The sequence below is a fragment of the Natator depressus genome, chromosome 1 (assembly GCF_965152275.1).
Source record: "Natator depressus isolate rNatDep1 chromosome 1, rNatDep2.hap1, whole genome shotgun sequence".
Lineage (NCBI taxonomy): Eukaryota > Metazoa > Chordata > Testudines > Cheloniidae > Natator > Natator depressus.
Genome location: NC_134234.1, coordinates 111096829 through 111112039, shown reverse-complemented (window position 1 = coordinate 111112039; position 15211 = coordinate 111096829). Strand labels below are relative to the sequence as shown.

Genomic DNA, 15211 nt, shown 5'->3' with positions numbered 1-15211 from the left:
TTCCTCCTGGCCATGGCTTCAAGGATTGTATGGACAGTCCATCTGGAAGAGGTAGAAGCCTCAGCAGTACTACCATCTGAACACAAAGTCTCCTTGCTCCCTGGTTTTAATGGTGACTTTTTCCTTATTTTAGGCTCTCTCAGGCGAATGAGGCCTTTTTCTCCTAGAAGGCTTCAAAGGATCCAAAGCTGGGAGATGGAGATGGAGCCAACGAAGTCACCAAGGGATCCTGAGTGACTGGGGGAGGTGGCTGGGGAAGGGAGTCAGAGCCCTGCAGGTCTCAGGGAGTGTTCCACATAAAGCAGTTTCAGTCTATCTTCCCTCAGCTTCCTGGATTTGCTCTTGAAGCAGGAGCAGACCTTACACTTGGACGGGACATGAGAGTCCTTAAGGCAGTGAAGGCAGCTCAAATGCTAGCTGCTGAGGGGAAAGGCCCTGTGGTAGGAATTGAAGCCTTGAGTTTTTGCAATAATGTATGTACGAAAGGCCAAAACCAGAGAGGGGCTCAGGGCAGTGGAGGCCCTGACCATGAAAGAAAAGAAGGTTGGGGGACCCTTTGGAAGCACAAACCTGTGCTACAAAGTAAAGAATAAAACAACTGAACAAAAATAAAATTTAAAAAAGCAAGTTACATAGCTAGCTGGTGGATACCACGGCACTTAGTCTCAAGCTGCAGCCACCTGCGAACAAGAACAGCAGTAGGTCCCACCCCTTCCTATATACCCTTCTACCAGAGCACCAGGATGGATAGAGTGCAGGCATAGATCCATGGGCATTGTTGATGAAAATCTCTTATCAAAAACACGCAGGCATCTGCACATCCTCACATGAGCACCCATAGGGACAACTGGAAGAAGTTGTATAGCTATAGGCACTGATCATTGCCACCTATCCTTGAGATAATATTTTAAACTCTCTAGGTTCTTATACTATATTCACATTAAGGTAGTATCTTTCTGCACATAGTGGAAGACAAAGGGGGTACAATATCTTCAACTTAAACCTAATTTTCCTATCTGTGCCTTTCCTATGCCCATAGTTGGCCATGTAAAGGAAGTAACTCAGCCCTTTGGAATACACACAGCTTAATATATTCTAGAAGCCAACGATGTGGTGCCATGGGAGGGGTACTTGTACAGCTCCAATAGTTACTGCTTTTCCATAGGGTTCACGAAACTCAGGATACAGGGCAATATATCCCACAGTTGGAATATGCAGAGCCCACATTGAAGGATAGTCATACATTTCCTTTCATCAGCACCAAGGGAAACTATACTAATTAACGTATCTCCTTTCTGAAAAGCCTTTTTGAGAGAGTTTTTGGACTGCGGTCACTTGTATTTTGACTTGTTTCCAATTACAAGGTTGATTTCAGATTACTATCACTGTGACAGAAATCACTGAATAGAAACTCAGTGTTCTCTCGTTGTATGCATTTACTTGAATGCTCTTTTTTTTGTGTGTGCGCCTCACTTCTACCTAGATAAGCTAAGATTCCATTCTATGTCAGAAATACTAACATATAACGTGTTTAATGCTTTACATTTTCAACAGCTCAATGGCAATAGGTACTTCATGTTTTTACAGATGGAGGAAAACTAATCTCTCTGCCTCAAGAGACACAAGGCAACAAAAGAACTCTGCCTCAACTAAGGAGTAAGAACTTGTAACTTCCCAGGTTCTCGTCCAATGTTTGTTTATGCTCTAGCACAGTGGTTTTCAAACTTTTTTTCTGGCGACCCAGTTGAAGAAAATTGTTGATGCCTGTGACCCAATGGAGCTGCAGATGAGGGGTTTGGGGTGTGGAAGGGGCCCAGGGCTGGGACAGAGGGTTGGGATATGAGAGTGAGGGCTACAGGAAGGGGCCAGGAATGAGGGGTTCAGGGTGTGGGAGGGAGCTCTGGGCTGGGGCAAAGGGTTGGGGTGTGGGAGGGGATCAGGCCTCTGGGCTGGGGGTTGTAGGCTCTGGGGTGGGGCCAGGGATGAGGGGTTTGGGGTGCAGGAAGGGGTTCCAGGTTTGGGAGGGGCTCAGGGCTGGGGGTCGGGGTACTGGCACAGGCTTACCTCTGGCGGCTTCCGGTCAGCGGCGCAGCCGGGGGGCAGAGGCAGGCTTCCCATCTGTCCTGGCACCATGTACTGCGCTGCGGCCAGCAGCAGCTCTGGCTCCTAGGTGGAGGCGTGCAAGCGACTCCATGTGGCTCTCGCCCACAGGCACTGCCCCCCGCCAGCTCCCATTGGCCAGGAACTGGCCAATGGGGGTGCGGAACCGGTGTTCAGGGTGGGGGCAGTGCGCAGAGCCCCGTGGCTCCCGCGCCAAGGAGCCAGGACGCAGCATGGTGTTGGAACAGGAAGGGACTAGCCTGCCTTAGCCGGGCAGCACAGCTCATGGGACTTTTAACGGCCCGGTCGGTGGTGCTGACCAGAGACGCCGTGACCCAATGCCTTACATTCCGCGACCCAGTACTGGGTAACGACCCGCAGTTTGAAAACCACTGCTCTAGCATAACTAAGTCAAGGGCAACCTAGCTGGGTCAAAGGCCAGGATATTAAGCAACAAATACAGACCAGGATATCCTTCATCAATGGTGAAGGTGAAAGATGAATGTGAAGCTCAGGACACACTTCCTCAGCTAGGGGAAATAATGTAACCCACACACCTTCTGGGCAGAACATCACAAAAGCACTCAGGGTTTCACTGCTGAGTGCAGGTTTGTGAGCGCTGCTAGGGACAAATTCGCTTTCTGATCACTGCTCCTGGACCAATACCTGCAAAAGTTTATCTATCCTGAAAGCATCTGTATTGTTCTGTCAAAGTGTTTCTCTTGGCACTAAACTACTTATCTTAGTATGGATGTTACTCATTATTAACAATAGTTTACAATATTTGTGATTGAATATTTATTCAAAGCTTCAATATTTCATAAAAATAATTATTTGTACCTTTGTTGGTTCCCCTTCTCAGGGCCGTAACTAGAGTGGGGCGAGAGGAGCAGCCGCTCAGGGCACAGAGCTGGCGGGGGTGCAAAAATGGGTCAGCACAGGCCCAGCAACATCAAACATCTGCCCCCTTCCCCCCACCCCCCTAGGATAGCAATGTCACCTGAAGTCCATGAGAGTAGTTTAGGGGAGCATTGCCTCCCCCAGAGAGGTTCCAGAGCTGCTTCTCCTGCTGGGTGCTCACTGCCTTTGCAGCTGGATGCTGCCTCCTGGGTCCTAGGGCTTGTCGTCTTCCCCTTCTACGGTGCTGGCTGCTCGATGTGGCCACCATGCTGTTTTCTGTATAATGGTGAGTGCAGGGTGATACGGGGATAGGGGCAGGTAGAGGCAGATGTGGGATGGGCATTGGGGCAATGAGCAGTGGGGAGAGCAAAGGGGATGAGATGGGGAGACGAAGGGGATGGGGAAGTGGGGAAGAGAAGGGGAGGGGATGGGGAATGGGGGGAAGCAGGAGCCCTGCATGCAGCATCCCCTCAGCAGCAGCAGCAGCTGGTGCTCCCGTTAAGATGGCTCATGCCCTCCCAGCCTGGGGAGCCCACCCAGTACAGACACCTCTCCAGCACCCCCCAAATACTCCCTCCAACATTTCCAGATATCCCTCCCTGTAGACACCCCTTCCAGCACTCCCAGATATCCCTCCCAGTACACAGACACCCCTCCAGCACCCCCCAAATACCCCCTCCAGTGTCCTCTATTTGGGAACTTGAAATATGGTAACCCTAGGGGTTACTCTGTTCTCACAGCCTTGGTTTCAGCAGTTGGCGGGAGCAAGTCCATCCTGCCAGCAGTCGCCTGTCACCAGCCTTGGGCTTGGCCCCAGAGTCACACGGCTGAGCTCAAAGCTTGGGCTGTGAGACCGAGATCCTGGAATCATGGGGCTGGGGCAGGGGACCAAGGGCTGGTTCTGCTCTGTGAGTGGGAGTGGGGAAGAGAGTGACCTGGCTGCAATGGCAGGTCCCTGGGCAGTGAGCAGGGTGTGACCAGGCTGCTGAGAGGCAGGTGCCCTAGGGGAATGAGTCCTCCAGGGAATAGGGAGCATCTCATGGCAGTCAGGCTCCATGGGCAGGGGCCAGCTCCAGAGGCTGTTGCCAGCCAGCGCTGAGCTCCTTCAGGGAAGAGGCAAGAGCATATCAGGTGCAAGTTGGAGCTGTGCCACCCACCCTGCCTGGGGACTGCCCGTCTGTGCAGAGGTGGCCTGGCTTGGGGAGCAGGGCAGGGAGGGCTGCCAGGCAGCCAGCCAGTGCTCTGGCTCCCACAACATGGAGCGCCAAGGGTCTGAGCGGGCCAGGCAGCTCCTACCAGCTTCCAATCTGCTGGCTCCTGGCAGGAAGCGACTGTTTTTAAACTGTGGGGCACATCCCCCTAGGGAGGCATGCTCCACAGTTAGAAAACCTCTGTGCTAAATGGGAGACAAAAATCTGAGTGGGCATGTGACCCTGCATGCCTCCCCTCTGTGTTGCTTCTACTGGGTGCAAATATGATTAGAGCCAGGGTCAAGCAAAATGCTTAGTTATGGCTCTGCCCCTTCTTGGTAAAAGGTTGAGATGCTGCTTAATGATGCTGATGTCACAAGCAGTTCTTGTTTCCATATGTTACAATGACTCCATGAAATACAGAAAATATCAGCACACTATTTTAAGTCAGGTATTTTCTCCACCTAATTTCATTGTGCAACTGTAGATTATCTTGAATATGGAAAAAGGAAAATCTTGTATCAGCAACAGCAGGGGATTAAAATAAAATTTTGCTGTGAGAGGAAATCAAAGCCGATGTACAAATATTACTATATCATTAAAGTTACATTAAACTATAAAACATACAAAAGAACACATTAGGTAAAGTACAAAATCATGACTGGTGTGGAGAAAGTAAATAAGGAAGTGTTATACTCCTCATAACACAAGAACTAGGGGGTCACTACATGAAATTAATAAGCAGCAGGTTTCAAACAAACAAAAGGAAGTATTTCTTCACACAAAGCAGTCAACCTGTGGAACTCTTTGCCTGAGGATGTTGTGAAGACTATAACAGGATTCAAAAAAGAACTAGATAAGTTCATGGAGGATAAATCCATCAATGGCTATTAGCCAGGACAGGCAGGAATGCAAAACCATGCTCTGAAGTGTCCCTAGCCTCGGTTTGCAAGAAGCTGGGAATGGGTGACAGGGGATGGATCACTTGATAATTACCTGTTCTGTTCATTCCCTCTGAAGCACCTGGCATTGGCCACTGTCAGAAGACAGGATACTGGGCTAGATGGACCTTTGGTCTGACCCAGTACGGCCGTTCTTATGTTCTTTGGTCCTTTACCTAACAGAGCAACTGTCCCAGTGGCCCAGAATGCGTATATTTATATATATTGTGTATACACACACACACAGGCTACAATTTTTTCCACAGAGACTGTGGAAGTCACAGAATCTGTGACTTCTAGTGACCTCCATGAATTCGGCCCTGTCAGCCAGGAGCTGCAGGGTCCCGTCCCTCCACCCCCTGGTGCGAGCGGGGGGACCCTGCAGCTCCCCATGGCCATGGGTGACAGGGGCCCCAGGAGTTCCCAGCCACTGCAGGGCCTCAGCTCCTTGCCGCTGCAGGGACCCCCCCGGAGCGCCGAGCTGCTGCGGGCAGCGGGGCCCTCCCACAACTCCCAGCCAACACAGGCAGTGGGGTTCCCCAGAGCTCCAAGCCGCAGTTGGCGGTGGGGGCTCCCCGCAGCTCCGAGCTGCCAAGGATGGCGGGGCCAGAGCTCCTGGCTGCCTTGCGCAGCGGGGGCCCCCTGCAGCTCCCGGTTGCCATGGGGGGCAGAGGTATCCTGGAGCTCTGAGCCGCTGTCCCCAGAGTTCCAAACCACCATGGGCGCCAGGGGTCCTTCAAAGCTCCCGGCCACTGTAGGTACCCCAGAGCACTGAGCCCTCACTGGTGGTGGGGGCCTCCAGACCTCAGAGCAGCCCTTGCAGCTGCCCAACATCTGCAGGCAGTGTGGGGATCCCGCAGCTGGGCTCCCCATTTTGTCAGGGATATTTTTTAGTAAAAGTCAGGGACAGCTCACGGGCTTCCATGAATTCTTCTTTATTACCCGTGGCCTGTCCGTGACTTCTATTAAAAATATCCATGCCTTAAAATCTTAGCCTTAATAACGCATACAGTATGCATTGTGATAGGGGGCATCAAAACAAGAACAATGAAACTAGAATGAATATCCTAGCAATCACTACATGAGCAGAATAGTCCTTTCAGAAGTGCCTACTTAATGAGCATATACAGAATTATAGTAAATTAAAAAGCGTTCCACCTAAACTCTTATTTCCCACATGATGATTGTAAGATCAGTAATTGCTTTCTAATGCTTTGAACTCTATTGTACTGTTTGATATGCAAGTACACATACCAACACTTATCCAGTATCTTATATTTCAGGGTAAGTGCACACAAAGGCAGTTATGGACTTTTCCAAGCTACACTTCATCTCCTATTATAATACTACTCCTTTCCATTATTCTCCTCCCTTCCTATCACCTTATCTTATCTTTGTGTGCATTATCTCCTCAGTCTAAATAAACTCAGAAGGGCCAGAGCTTAAGCACAGTAACAGTTTTTGAACCAGTCTGACTTCTTGAGCCAATGTGCCAGAACTAAAATTTTATTTTGGCCAATAAATCATTTGCTTAAGAAAAATGTTTGAAAAATTGCAACTGTACTACTTTAGTTTATTTTTAAGAGTAACGTGAAGTCTTACCCTGTGTGTCTAACACCACCACACACAAAAGTAGGATTTAAAGCAATTTAGACACATTTTAGCAACTAATATTTTATTTAAAAAATAGTAATATACAAGTCATCTTTGGAGAATTACATTGTCTATAGACTATTGCAGATAAATAGTTATTGGGGACTTTTAAAATATAAGAATTGTTTTAAATGTGCTTTAACCTAAAGATGCTGAAGTTAACAAAAGGGAAGTTTAGCCATCTGTTCTAGTTGTATGACATAATTTTAACACTACAAAGCTATGGCTACTTTCTGAAGTTTGTTTTTAAAAAATGATTCTTCAACCTTTTCTGTAAGACACTAAACAGTTTGTCTTTATGTAGTAAAGAGATACAAATAAAGTAAGGCTCCAATCCTGGAAACAGTTATACACGTGTTTAACTTATGCATGCAAGTAGTCTCATTGAAATAAATGGGACTATTCGTGTTTGTAAAGTTACTCGAGTGTCTTTAATAGCCCAGTTTATTTTAAAACTGCCCAGCTTCTGAACCACGGAATACATGTAAAGAGGCCAAAGACTGAAAAGCAGATGAAAGTAGATTAGACCATATTTTTAAGTGACTTGGTCTTCAATTAGTAATGTCAACTACAAATATATTAGCATGCAACACTACAGCACTGAAGACCATAATTTGTTTTCATTAGAAAGCTTAGATCACAAAATCAGGACAGTGTTTCTATAAAAAACAAATCATTGTCAGCAAAATTAATAAGTGGTTATTTGAGCAGATTTAAATATTTAATACATTTCAAAACACTTCAGAAGTTACATTAAGTGCTGTTTAGTAAGTAAACAATGTATCAAAATTACTTTCAAAAGGCTATAATATATATATATATATATCTTCACTGAATACTTCTGTACTACAGCATTCATATTATGAATGAAAACTGTTTACGGCAGAGATATTTTCTTTGGTACAATGCACTTAAGTGTGACTTGGCCATATGCACATAAAGTATAAGGGCATATGAACGTAGCTGCTTAATGGAAATGTTCATTAAATTATATTAATGTGACAGTAACTTACAATGCTGTATGCATATTGACCATATACTTTTCTTCTGTAACTTGCAGTAATGGCCATTTTCCAAATTCTTGTTTGGTAAGAAATACAGAAGAAAAAGAAAAAGCATAGGAAACTATAGCTTACTTGTATAATTTTTAACATTTGCTTTCCATAATCCTCTGTATTACATAAAGCTGGAAATGAAACAGAAAAATATATTAGTATACATTAGTAAATATAGAGAAAATTAAAAACTTTATACTCAAAAATTATTCATAATGGCATAGTTAATAAATCCATTTTAATAAATCCATTTTCATGTACAATTCTTACAGAAGACTACATGAAGGGAAAAGAAAGTAGCTACATTATAAGATGCAATTTTGAGAAGGTGAAGTAGAAATAGAATACTGATGTATACACAGAAAAAGTCAAGCCTGGTCTTGCTCCAGCATTCATGGGAATGTGTGTGCCCATATAACTTCTAAAATTATGCATAGCAGTTGGCCAGTGACCTACAGCTGCGTAACAGATAAAAATTGAACTTTCAATTTCAATAAGACTGACACAAACAACAAAGCAGACAGTTATTTACAATTAAGTTGTAATCCACCATCAAGGAAAAAAAATGATTAATTTTATGTTTGTTTTTGTCACACTCAAAGTTAAAACATATTTTGTGTGCATCCATTTTCTTTGTGAAAACACATTTGTTTTAATGAGTTATTTGGGAGTTCTGTTTTTAAAGGACCCCTGTAACTCCACAACTTTTTCAAGTTTTCACAAGACAAAAGTCAATTGGCTCCAAAAGTGAAAAAATGTGGGCCATATTCAGGATACAGCACAACTGTATGACCATGTTACAAAATCCTGAAAATACTTGTTTGTAACGTATGTGATGATACAGTCACAACGATGGCAGAGTAACTGGTTCCTCAGTGGCGAGGAGGCATTGGAGGATTACAAGCCAATGAGTGCCATTGACCCAGCAAAGATTACTGTTTAGCACTGGCAAAGATCCACATTGGCTTCACTCTTTACTAGAAAATAGCATAGCATATGATAACACAAAGAATAAAAGAAGAAATGCAAGATAAAAGTAGTAACTATAAAGATCAATTCTACATTTTCTACAACTTTTGAAACTAACACATACCCTAAACCCATAACACTTGACAATTGCATCCAACTGCTATTTCTGGAATTCCCTGTGTGAGTTTCTGTCCCTTTCTAACTTCTCACTCTCATTCTGTTCCTGCACGTTCACAATTTCATGATCTCTGACATCAAAGCACAGGAGTTCAAGCCGAAAACCTGGATCCCTTATTGAAAAAAAGAACTCTCATGGAATATACAGCAGCTCCTCAGATCAGTCAAAATAGCAAAGTTATTTGAGCCAATGACTCAAGCATAATGATTATTCATACTTTAATTCTCATCATATAAAAGATAACATTCACACTGTTTATTAAAATGACTGAAGCTTGGTTATGACTAAAGAACTCTTTGAAATGTGAAGACTTTTTTCTCTATTGATATCCTAGCTAGACTGCTAGTTAGCACTTACTTTTTACGGTCCTTGTCTTTTTTCAAACTAACGCTAGGTGTAGATGCAAATGCCTGTGCTTGAAGTAACTCAGTAGCAGCTTTTCTTTTATTGAATGCAATCATATCATCTTCCAGGAGTTTTCTTTTTTCCTCCAGCTTCATCCTCTCTTCTTGGTGAAGTCGCTTAAGGTGTTCAAATTTAGCCTGCAGCTGTTAACCAAAGCACAAAAATTGCATTTCCAACTAGCGACACACGGTGGTAGCCTTGCCAAAGGAAAACACTCACTAATACTAAAGCAAACTTTGTAAGCTACATAGATAGCTTGCATGTTGTTATCATTGTAGATTTCTTACATATCTTGAGTTCTTAAAACACTGCTTCATAAATCAACCACAGGGGCACCGTAATCCTGTTAAAAAAAACTTTAAGTAAAAGAAACTTTCAAAGTACAATCACATATTTATATGCATTTGCAAAAAAGGCTTAAACAACCATTTTTTTCCAAACAACTTTTAAAAAAAGACATTTAGGATGACATGTATACAGATTTTAATTTGTATTAAAAAATTAACAGGGAGACACCTGGGTAACTTAATGCTGGAGCCAATAAATTGCAAGAACTAAATAGGGCACTAGATTTGCATCAGGAAATATTTTATATGGATCAAAAATTGAGGCATCCACAGGTAACATTTCTGAAGAGAGGGCCCCCTTTATGGTACAACAGAGGAGTATCCAGTCATCACTGAGCTGAGTAAAGAAAAACAACAGCTTAATATAAACTGGAGTTGGGGAGCTCTTTGATATTGGAACCTCTGAGAAGAGGGAAAGATTAGTAGAGCATTCGAAAATTAGGACTTGTTGGGCAGAATATCTAAGACTTCTATCTCCCTAAAACTAGATGGTCAGAAAGCCATCAGATGGCTGTAGATGTATGTAGCCCACTGTCTATGACTACAATTTGAGTAGTCGGAGAAAAACTATTTGTTGTATCACAAGAGTTAATTATTAATTTGAAAGAATTGTTCTCTGAAGAAACACATTTTAGGCTTTGTCTACACTAGTACTTCTGTCTGCAAAACTTTTGTCAGGCAGGGGTGTGAAAAAAACCACACCCCTCACCAACAAAAGTGTTGGTGTGGACAGTGCTACGTCAGCAGGAGAGCGTCTCCCACCAATATATATACTGCTGCTCGTTGTGGGTGGTTTAATTATGCTGGCAGCAGAGAGCTCTTCTGCTGGCATAAAGCAACTACACAGGAGACCTTACAGCGGCGCAACTTCAGCGGTACAGCTGTGCTGTTATAAGGTCCAGAGTATAGACATAGCCTTAATTTCTCTTTGGATCTGTGCAGTTACAGATCCGAGTGAACCACTGCATGCTCAAAACCTCTGTTGAAGCTGTCCATATGGACGGCCACACTTGGGAGATTAACAAGCAAGTAGTGACCCTGTAGGTTGGTCAGTCTGAGGAGCAGTATTTAGAAGTAACTGCAAGACTACTGTCCTGAATTGGGAAGAATTCAGGTACAGAGAGTAATGTTGCATAAAGAGCTCCAAATACTAACCTTGCATACAAGACAGATAAGGTAGGTGAGGTAATATCTTTTACTGGACCAACTTCTCTCAGTGGAAAGTACAAGTCCTCTGAGCTACACAGAGCTCTCCTTCAGGTCTGGGGAAGGAAGCAGCCTCTGAGAGTTTGTCTACACTTACAAAACTGAGAGTGGACTAGATGATACATCTGAGGGAAGGGAACAGAAGGAGACTCCGCCGATTGGAAGGCCTGAGATGCACTGTCCTAGGTTTCGGGGTTCCACGACCACCGCTCCCAAGAGAAGGAGGCTTGGGACGCTCTCCTCAGGGGGACTGAGTCATCTATCTGCTGCCCTGACCGGGAAAACCGAGAAGTCTGCTGCTTGCCAGGAGCTAGGATTCACGATGTGATGGAGAGACTGCGGAGATTCATGAAGCCCTCGGATCGCTACCCCTTCCTGCTTCTCCACGTGGGCACCAATGATACTGCCAAGAATGACCTTGAGCGGATCACTGCAGACTACGTGGCTCTGGGAAGAAGGATAAAGGAGTTTGAGGTGCAAGTGGTCTTCTTGTCCATCCTCCCCGTGGAAGGAAAAGGCCTGGGTAGAGACCGTTGAATCGTGGAAGTCAACGAATGGCTACGCAGGTGGTGTCGGAGAGAAGGCTTTGGATTCTTTGACCATGGGATGGTGTTCCAAGAAGGAGGAGTGCTAAGCAGAGACGGGCTCCACCTAACAAAGAGAGGGAAGAGCATCTTCGCAAGCAGGCTGGCTAACCTAGTGAGGAGGGCTTTAAACTAGGTTCACCGGGGGACGGAGATCAAAGCCCTGAGGTAAGTGGGGAAGTGGGATACCGGAAGGAAGCAAGAGCAGGAGCGCGCGAGAGAGGAGGGCTCCTGCCTCATACTGAGAAAGAGGGACGATCAGCGAGTTATCTCAAGTGCCTATACACAAATGCAAGAAGCCTGGGAAACAAGCAGGGAGAACTGGAAGTCCTGGCACAGTCAAGGAATTATGATGTGATTGGAATAACAGAGACTTGGGGGGATAACTCACATGACTGGAATATTGTCATGGATGGATATAAACTGTTCAGGAAGGACAGGCAGGGCAGAAAAGGTGGGGGAGTTGCATTGTATGTAAGGGAGCAGTATGACTGCTCAGAGCTCAAGTATGAAACTGCAGAAAAACCTGAGAGTCTCTGGATTAAGTTTAGAAGTGTGAGCAACAAGGGTGATGTCGTGGTGGGAGTCTACTATAGACCACCGGGCCAGGGGGATGAGGTGGACAAGGCTTTCTTCAACTCACGGAAGTTACTAGATCGCAGGCCGTGGTTCTCATGGGAGACTTCAATCACCCTGATATCTGCTACGAGAGCAATACAGCAGTGCACAGACAATCCAGGAAGTTTTTGGAAAGTGTAGGGGACAATTCCCTGGTGCAAGTGCTGCAGGAACCAACTAGGGGCAGAGCTCTTCTTGACCTGCTGCTCACAAACAGGGAAGAATTAGTAGGGGAAGCAAAAGTGGATGGGAACCTGGGAGGCAGTGACCATGAGATGGTAGAGTTCAGGATCCTGACACAGGGAAGAAAAGAGAGCTGCAGAATACGGACCCTGGACTTCAGAAAAGCAGACTTTGACTCCCTCAGGGAACTGATGGGCAGGATCCCCTGGGAGAATAACATAAGGGGGAAAGGAGTCCAGGAGAGCTGGCTGTATTTTAAAGAATCCTTATTGACGTTACAGGGACAAACCATCCCAATGTGTAGAAAGAATAGTAAATATGGCAGGCGGCCAGCTTGGCTTCACAGTGAAATCCTTGCTGATCTTAAACACAAAAAAGAAGCTTATAAGAAGTGGAAGATAGGACAAATGACCAGTGAAGAGTATAAAAATATTGCTCAGGCATGCAGGAGTGAAATCAGGAAGGCCAAATCACACCTGGAGTTGCAGCTAGCAAGAGATGTTAAGAGTAACAAGAAGGGTTTCTTCAGGTATGTTAGCAACAAGAAGAAAGTCAAGGAAAGTGTGGGCCCCTTACTGAATGAGAGAGGTAACCTAGTGACAGAGGATGTGGAAAAAGCTGAAGTACTCAATGCTTTTTTTGCCTTTGTCTTCACGAACAAGGTCAACTCTCAGACTACTGCACTGGGCAGCACAGCATGGGGAGGAGGTGACCAGCCCTCTGTGGAGAAAGAAGTGATTCGGGACTATTTAGAAAAGCTGGACGAGCACAAGTCCATGGGGCCGGATGAGCTGCATCCGAGAGTGCTAAAGGAGTTGGCGGATGTGATTGCAGAGCCATTGGCCATTATCTTTGAAAACTCATGGCGATCGGGGGAAGTCCCAGATGACTGGAAAAAGGCTAATGTAGTGCCCATCTTTAAAAAAGGGAAGGAGGAGGATCCTGGGAACTACAGGCCAGTCAGCCTCACCTCAGTCCCTGGAAAAATCATGGAACAGGTCCTCAAGGAATCAATTCTGATGCACTTAGAGGAGAGGAAAGTGATCAGGAACAGTCAGCATGGATTCACCAAGGGCAAGTCATGCCTGACTAATCTAATTGCCTTCTATGACGAGATAACTGGCTCTGTGGATGAGGGGAAAGCAGTGGACGTGTTATTCCTTGACTTTAGCAAACCTTTGGACACGGTCTCCCACAGTATTCTTGCCAGCAAGTTAAAGTAGTATGGGCTGGATGAATGGACTATGAAGTGGATAGAAAGCTGGCTAGATTGTTGGGCTCAACGGGTAGCGATCAATGGCTCCATGTCTAGTTGGCAGCCGGTATCAAGTGGAGTGCCCCAAGGGTCGGTCCTCGGGCCGGTTTTGTTCAATATCTTCATAAATGATCTGGAGGATGGTGTGGATTGCACCCTCAGCAAGTTTGCAGATGACACTAAACTGGGAGGAGAGGTAGATACGCTGGAGGGTAGCGATAGGATACAGAGGGCCCTAGACAAATTAGAGGATTGGGCCAAAAAGAAATCTGATGAGGTTCAACAAGGACAAGTGCAGAGTCCTGCACTTAGGACAGAAGAATCCCATGTACCGCTACAGACTAGGGACCGAATGGCTAGGCAGCCGTTCTGCAGAAAAGGACCTAGGGGTTACAGGGGACGAGAAGCTGGATATGAGTCAACAGTGTGCCCTTGTTGCCAAGAAGGCCAATGGCATTTTGGGATGTATAAGTAGGGGCATTGCCAGCAGATCGAGGGATGTGATCGTTCCCCTCTATTCAACATTGGTGAGGCCTCATCTGGAGTACTGTGTCAAGTTTTGGGCCCCACACTACAAGAAGGATGTGGAAAAATTGGAAAGTGTCCAGTGGAGGGCAACAAAAATGGTTAGGGGACTGGAACACATGACTTCTGAGGAGAGGCTGAGGGAACTGGGATTGTTTAGTCTGCGGAAGAGAAGAATGAGGCGGGATTTGATAGCTGCTTTCAACTACCTGAAAGGGGGTTCCAAAGAGGATGCATCTAGACTGTTCTCAGTGGTAGCAGATGACAAAACAAGGAGTAATGGTCTCAAGTTGCAGTGGGGGAGGTTTAGGTTGGATATTAGGAAAAACTTTTTCACTAGGAGGGTGGCAAAGCACTGGAATGCGTTACCTAGGGAGGTGGTGGAATCTCCTTCCTTAGAAGTTTTTAAGGTCAGGCTTGACAAAGCCTTGGCTGGGATGATTTAGTTGGGGATTGGTCTTGCTTTGAGCAGGGGGGTTGGACTAGATGACCTCCTGAGGTCCCTTCCAACCCTGATATTCTATGATTCTATGAAAACTGCAACCGTGCTGCTGTGGCATTTAGTGAAGACATTACCTACACCGACAGGATAGCTTTTCCCATCGCGTAGGTACTCCACCTCCCCAAGAGGCGGAGGTGAAACTACACCAGGAGGTAGGTTGATATAACTGTGTTGCTAGGGGTATGCAGTCAGTGGTTTTGGGGGTTGGGGGCAGGTTCCCTTCTTTTTCCCTGTATTGAAGAATATTCTCCTAGAGTATTTGGTGTCTCTTTCCAGAATGCAATCTACTTCTCTGGTGGAATGTCCTTGTTTAGTGAAGGTGGCTTGAAGTGTGTTTAGGTGTGTAACCTGGACTTTCTCTTTGGAGCAAATACTGTGGTATTTGAGTGGCTGGCTGTAGACAATACACTTTTTGGTGTGTCTGGGGTGGTTGCTGGATCTGTGGAGATAAGCGTGATGATACGTGGGTTTCTTGTATATAGCTGTTTGTAGAGTTCCATTGTCTAAGCTAATCACGGTGTCCAGGGAATTGATGCTGGTGTGGGAGTGTTCTACGGAGAGTCTGATGGATAGCTGGTGGTTGTTAAAGTTGTGATGAAA

The 15211-nt window shown here is 45.5% G+C and overlaps 1 protein-coding gene across 6 annotated transcripts in view; it reads right to left on the bottom strand.

Moving 5' to 3' along the window:
* Positions 1-3258: 3258 nt before the first annotated feature.
* Positions 3259-15211, bottom strand: part of SEPTIN10 (septin 10) — a 54369-nt gene continuing 42416 nt past the window's right edge. For 3 of the 6 annotated variants that reach the window (XM_074964284.1, XM_074964293.1, XM_074964331.1), the window contains 2 exons: positions 9344-9534; positions 8925-9098 (listed from right to left, as the gene is read on the bottom strand). In XM_074964284.1, the coding sequence (XP_074820385.1) occupies positions 8969-9098; positions 9344-9534 (321 nt within the window). In that variant the 3' untranslated portion in view covers positions 8925-8968. Of the gene's footprint in view, positions 3277-6822; positions 7971-8924; positions 9099-9343; positions 9535-15211 lie in introns of those variants that run through there. The other 3 variants (XM_074964321.1, XM_074964313.1, XM_074964303.1) reach the window with 3 other exon arrangements.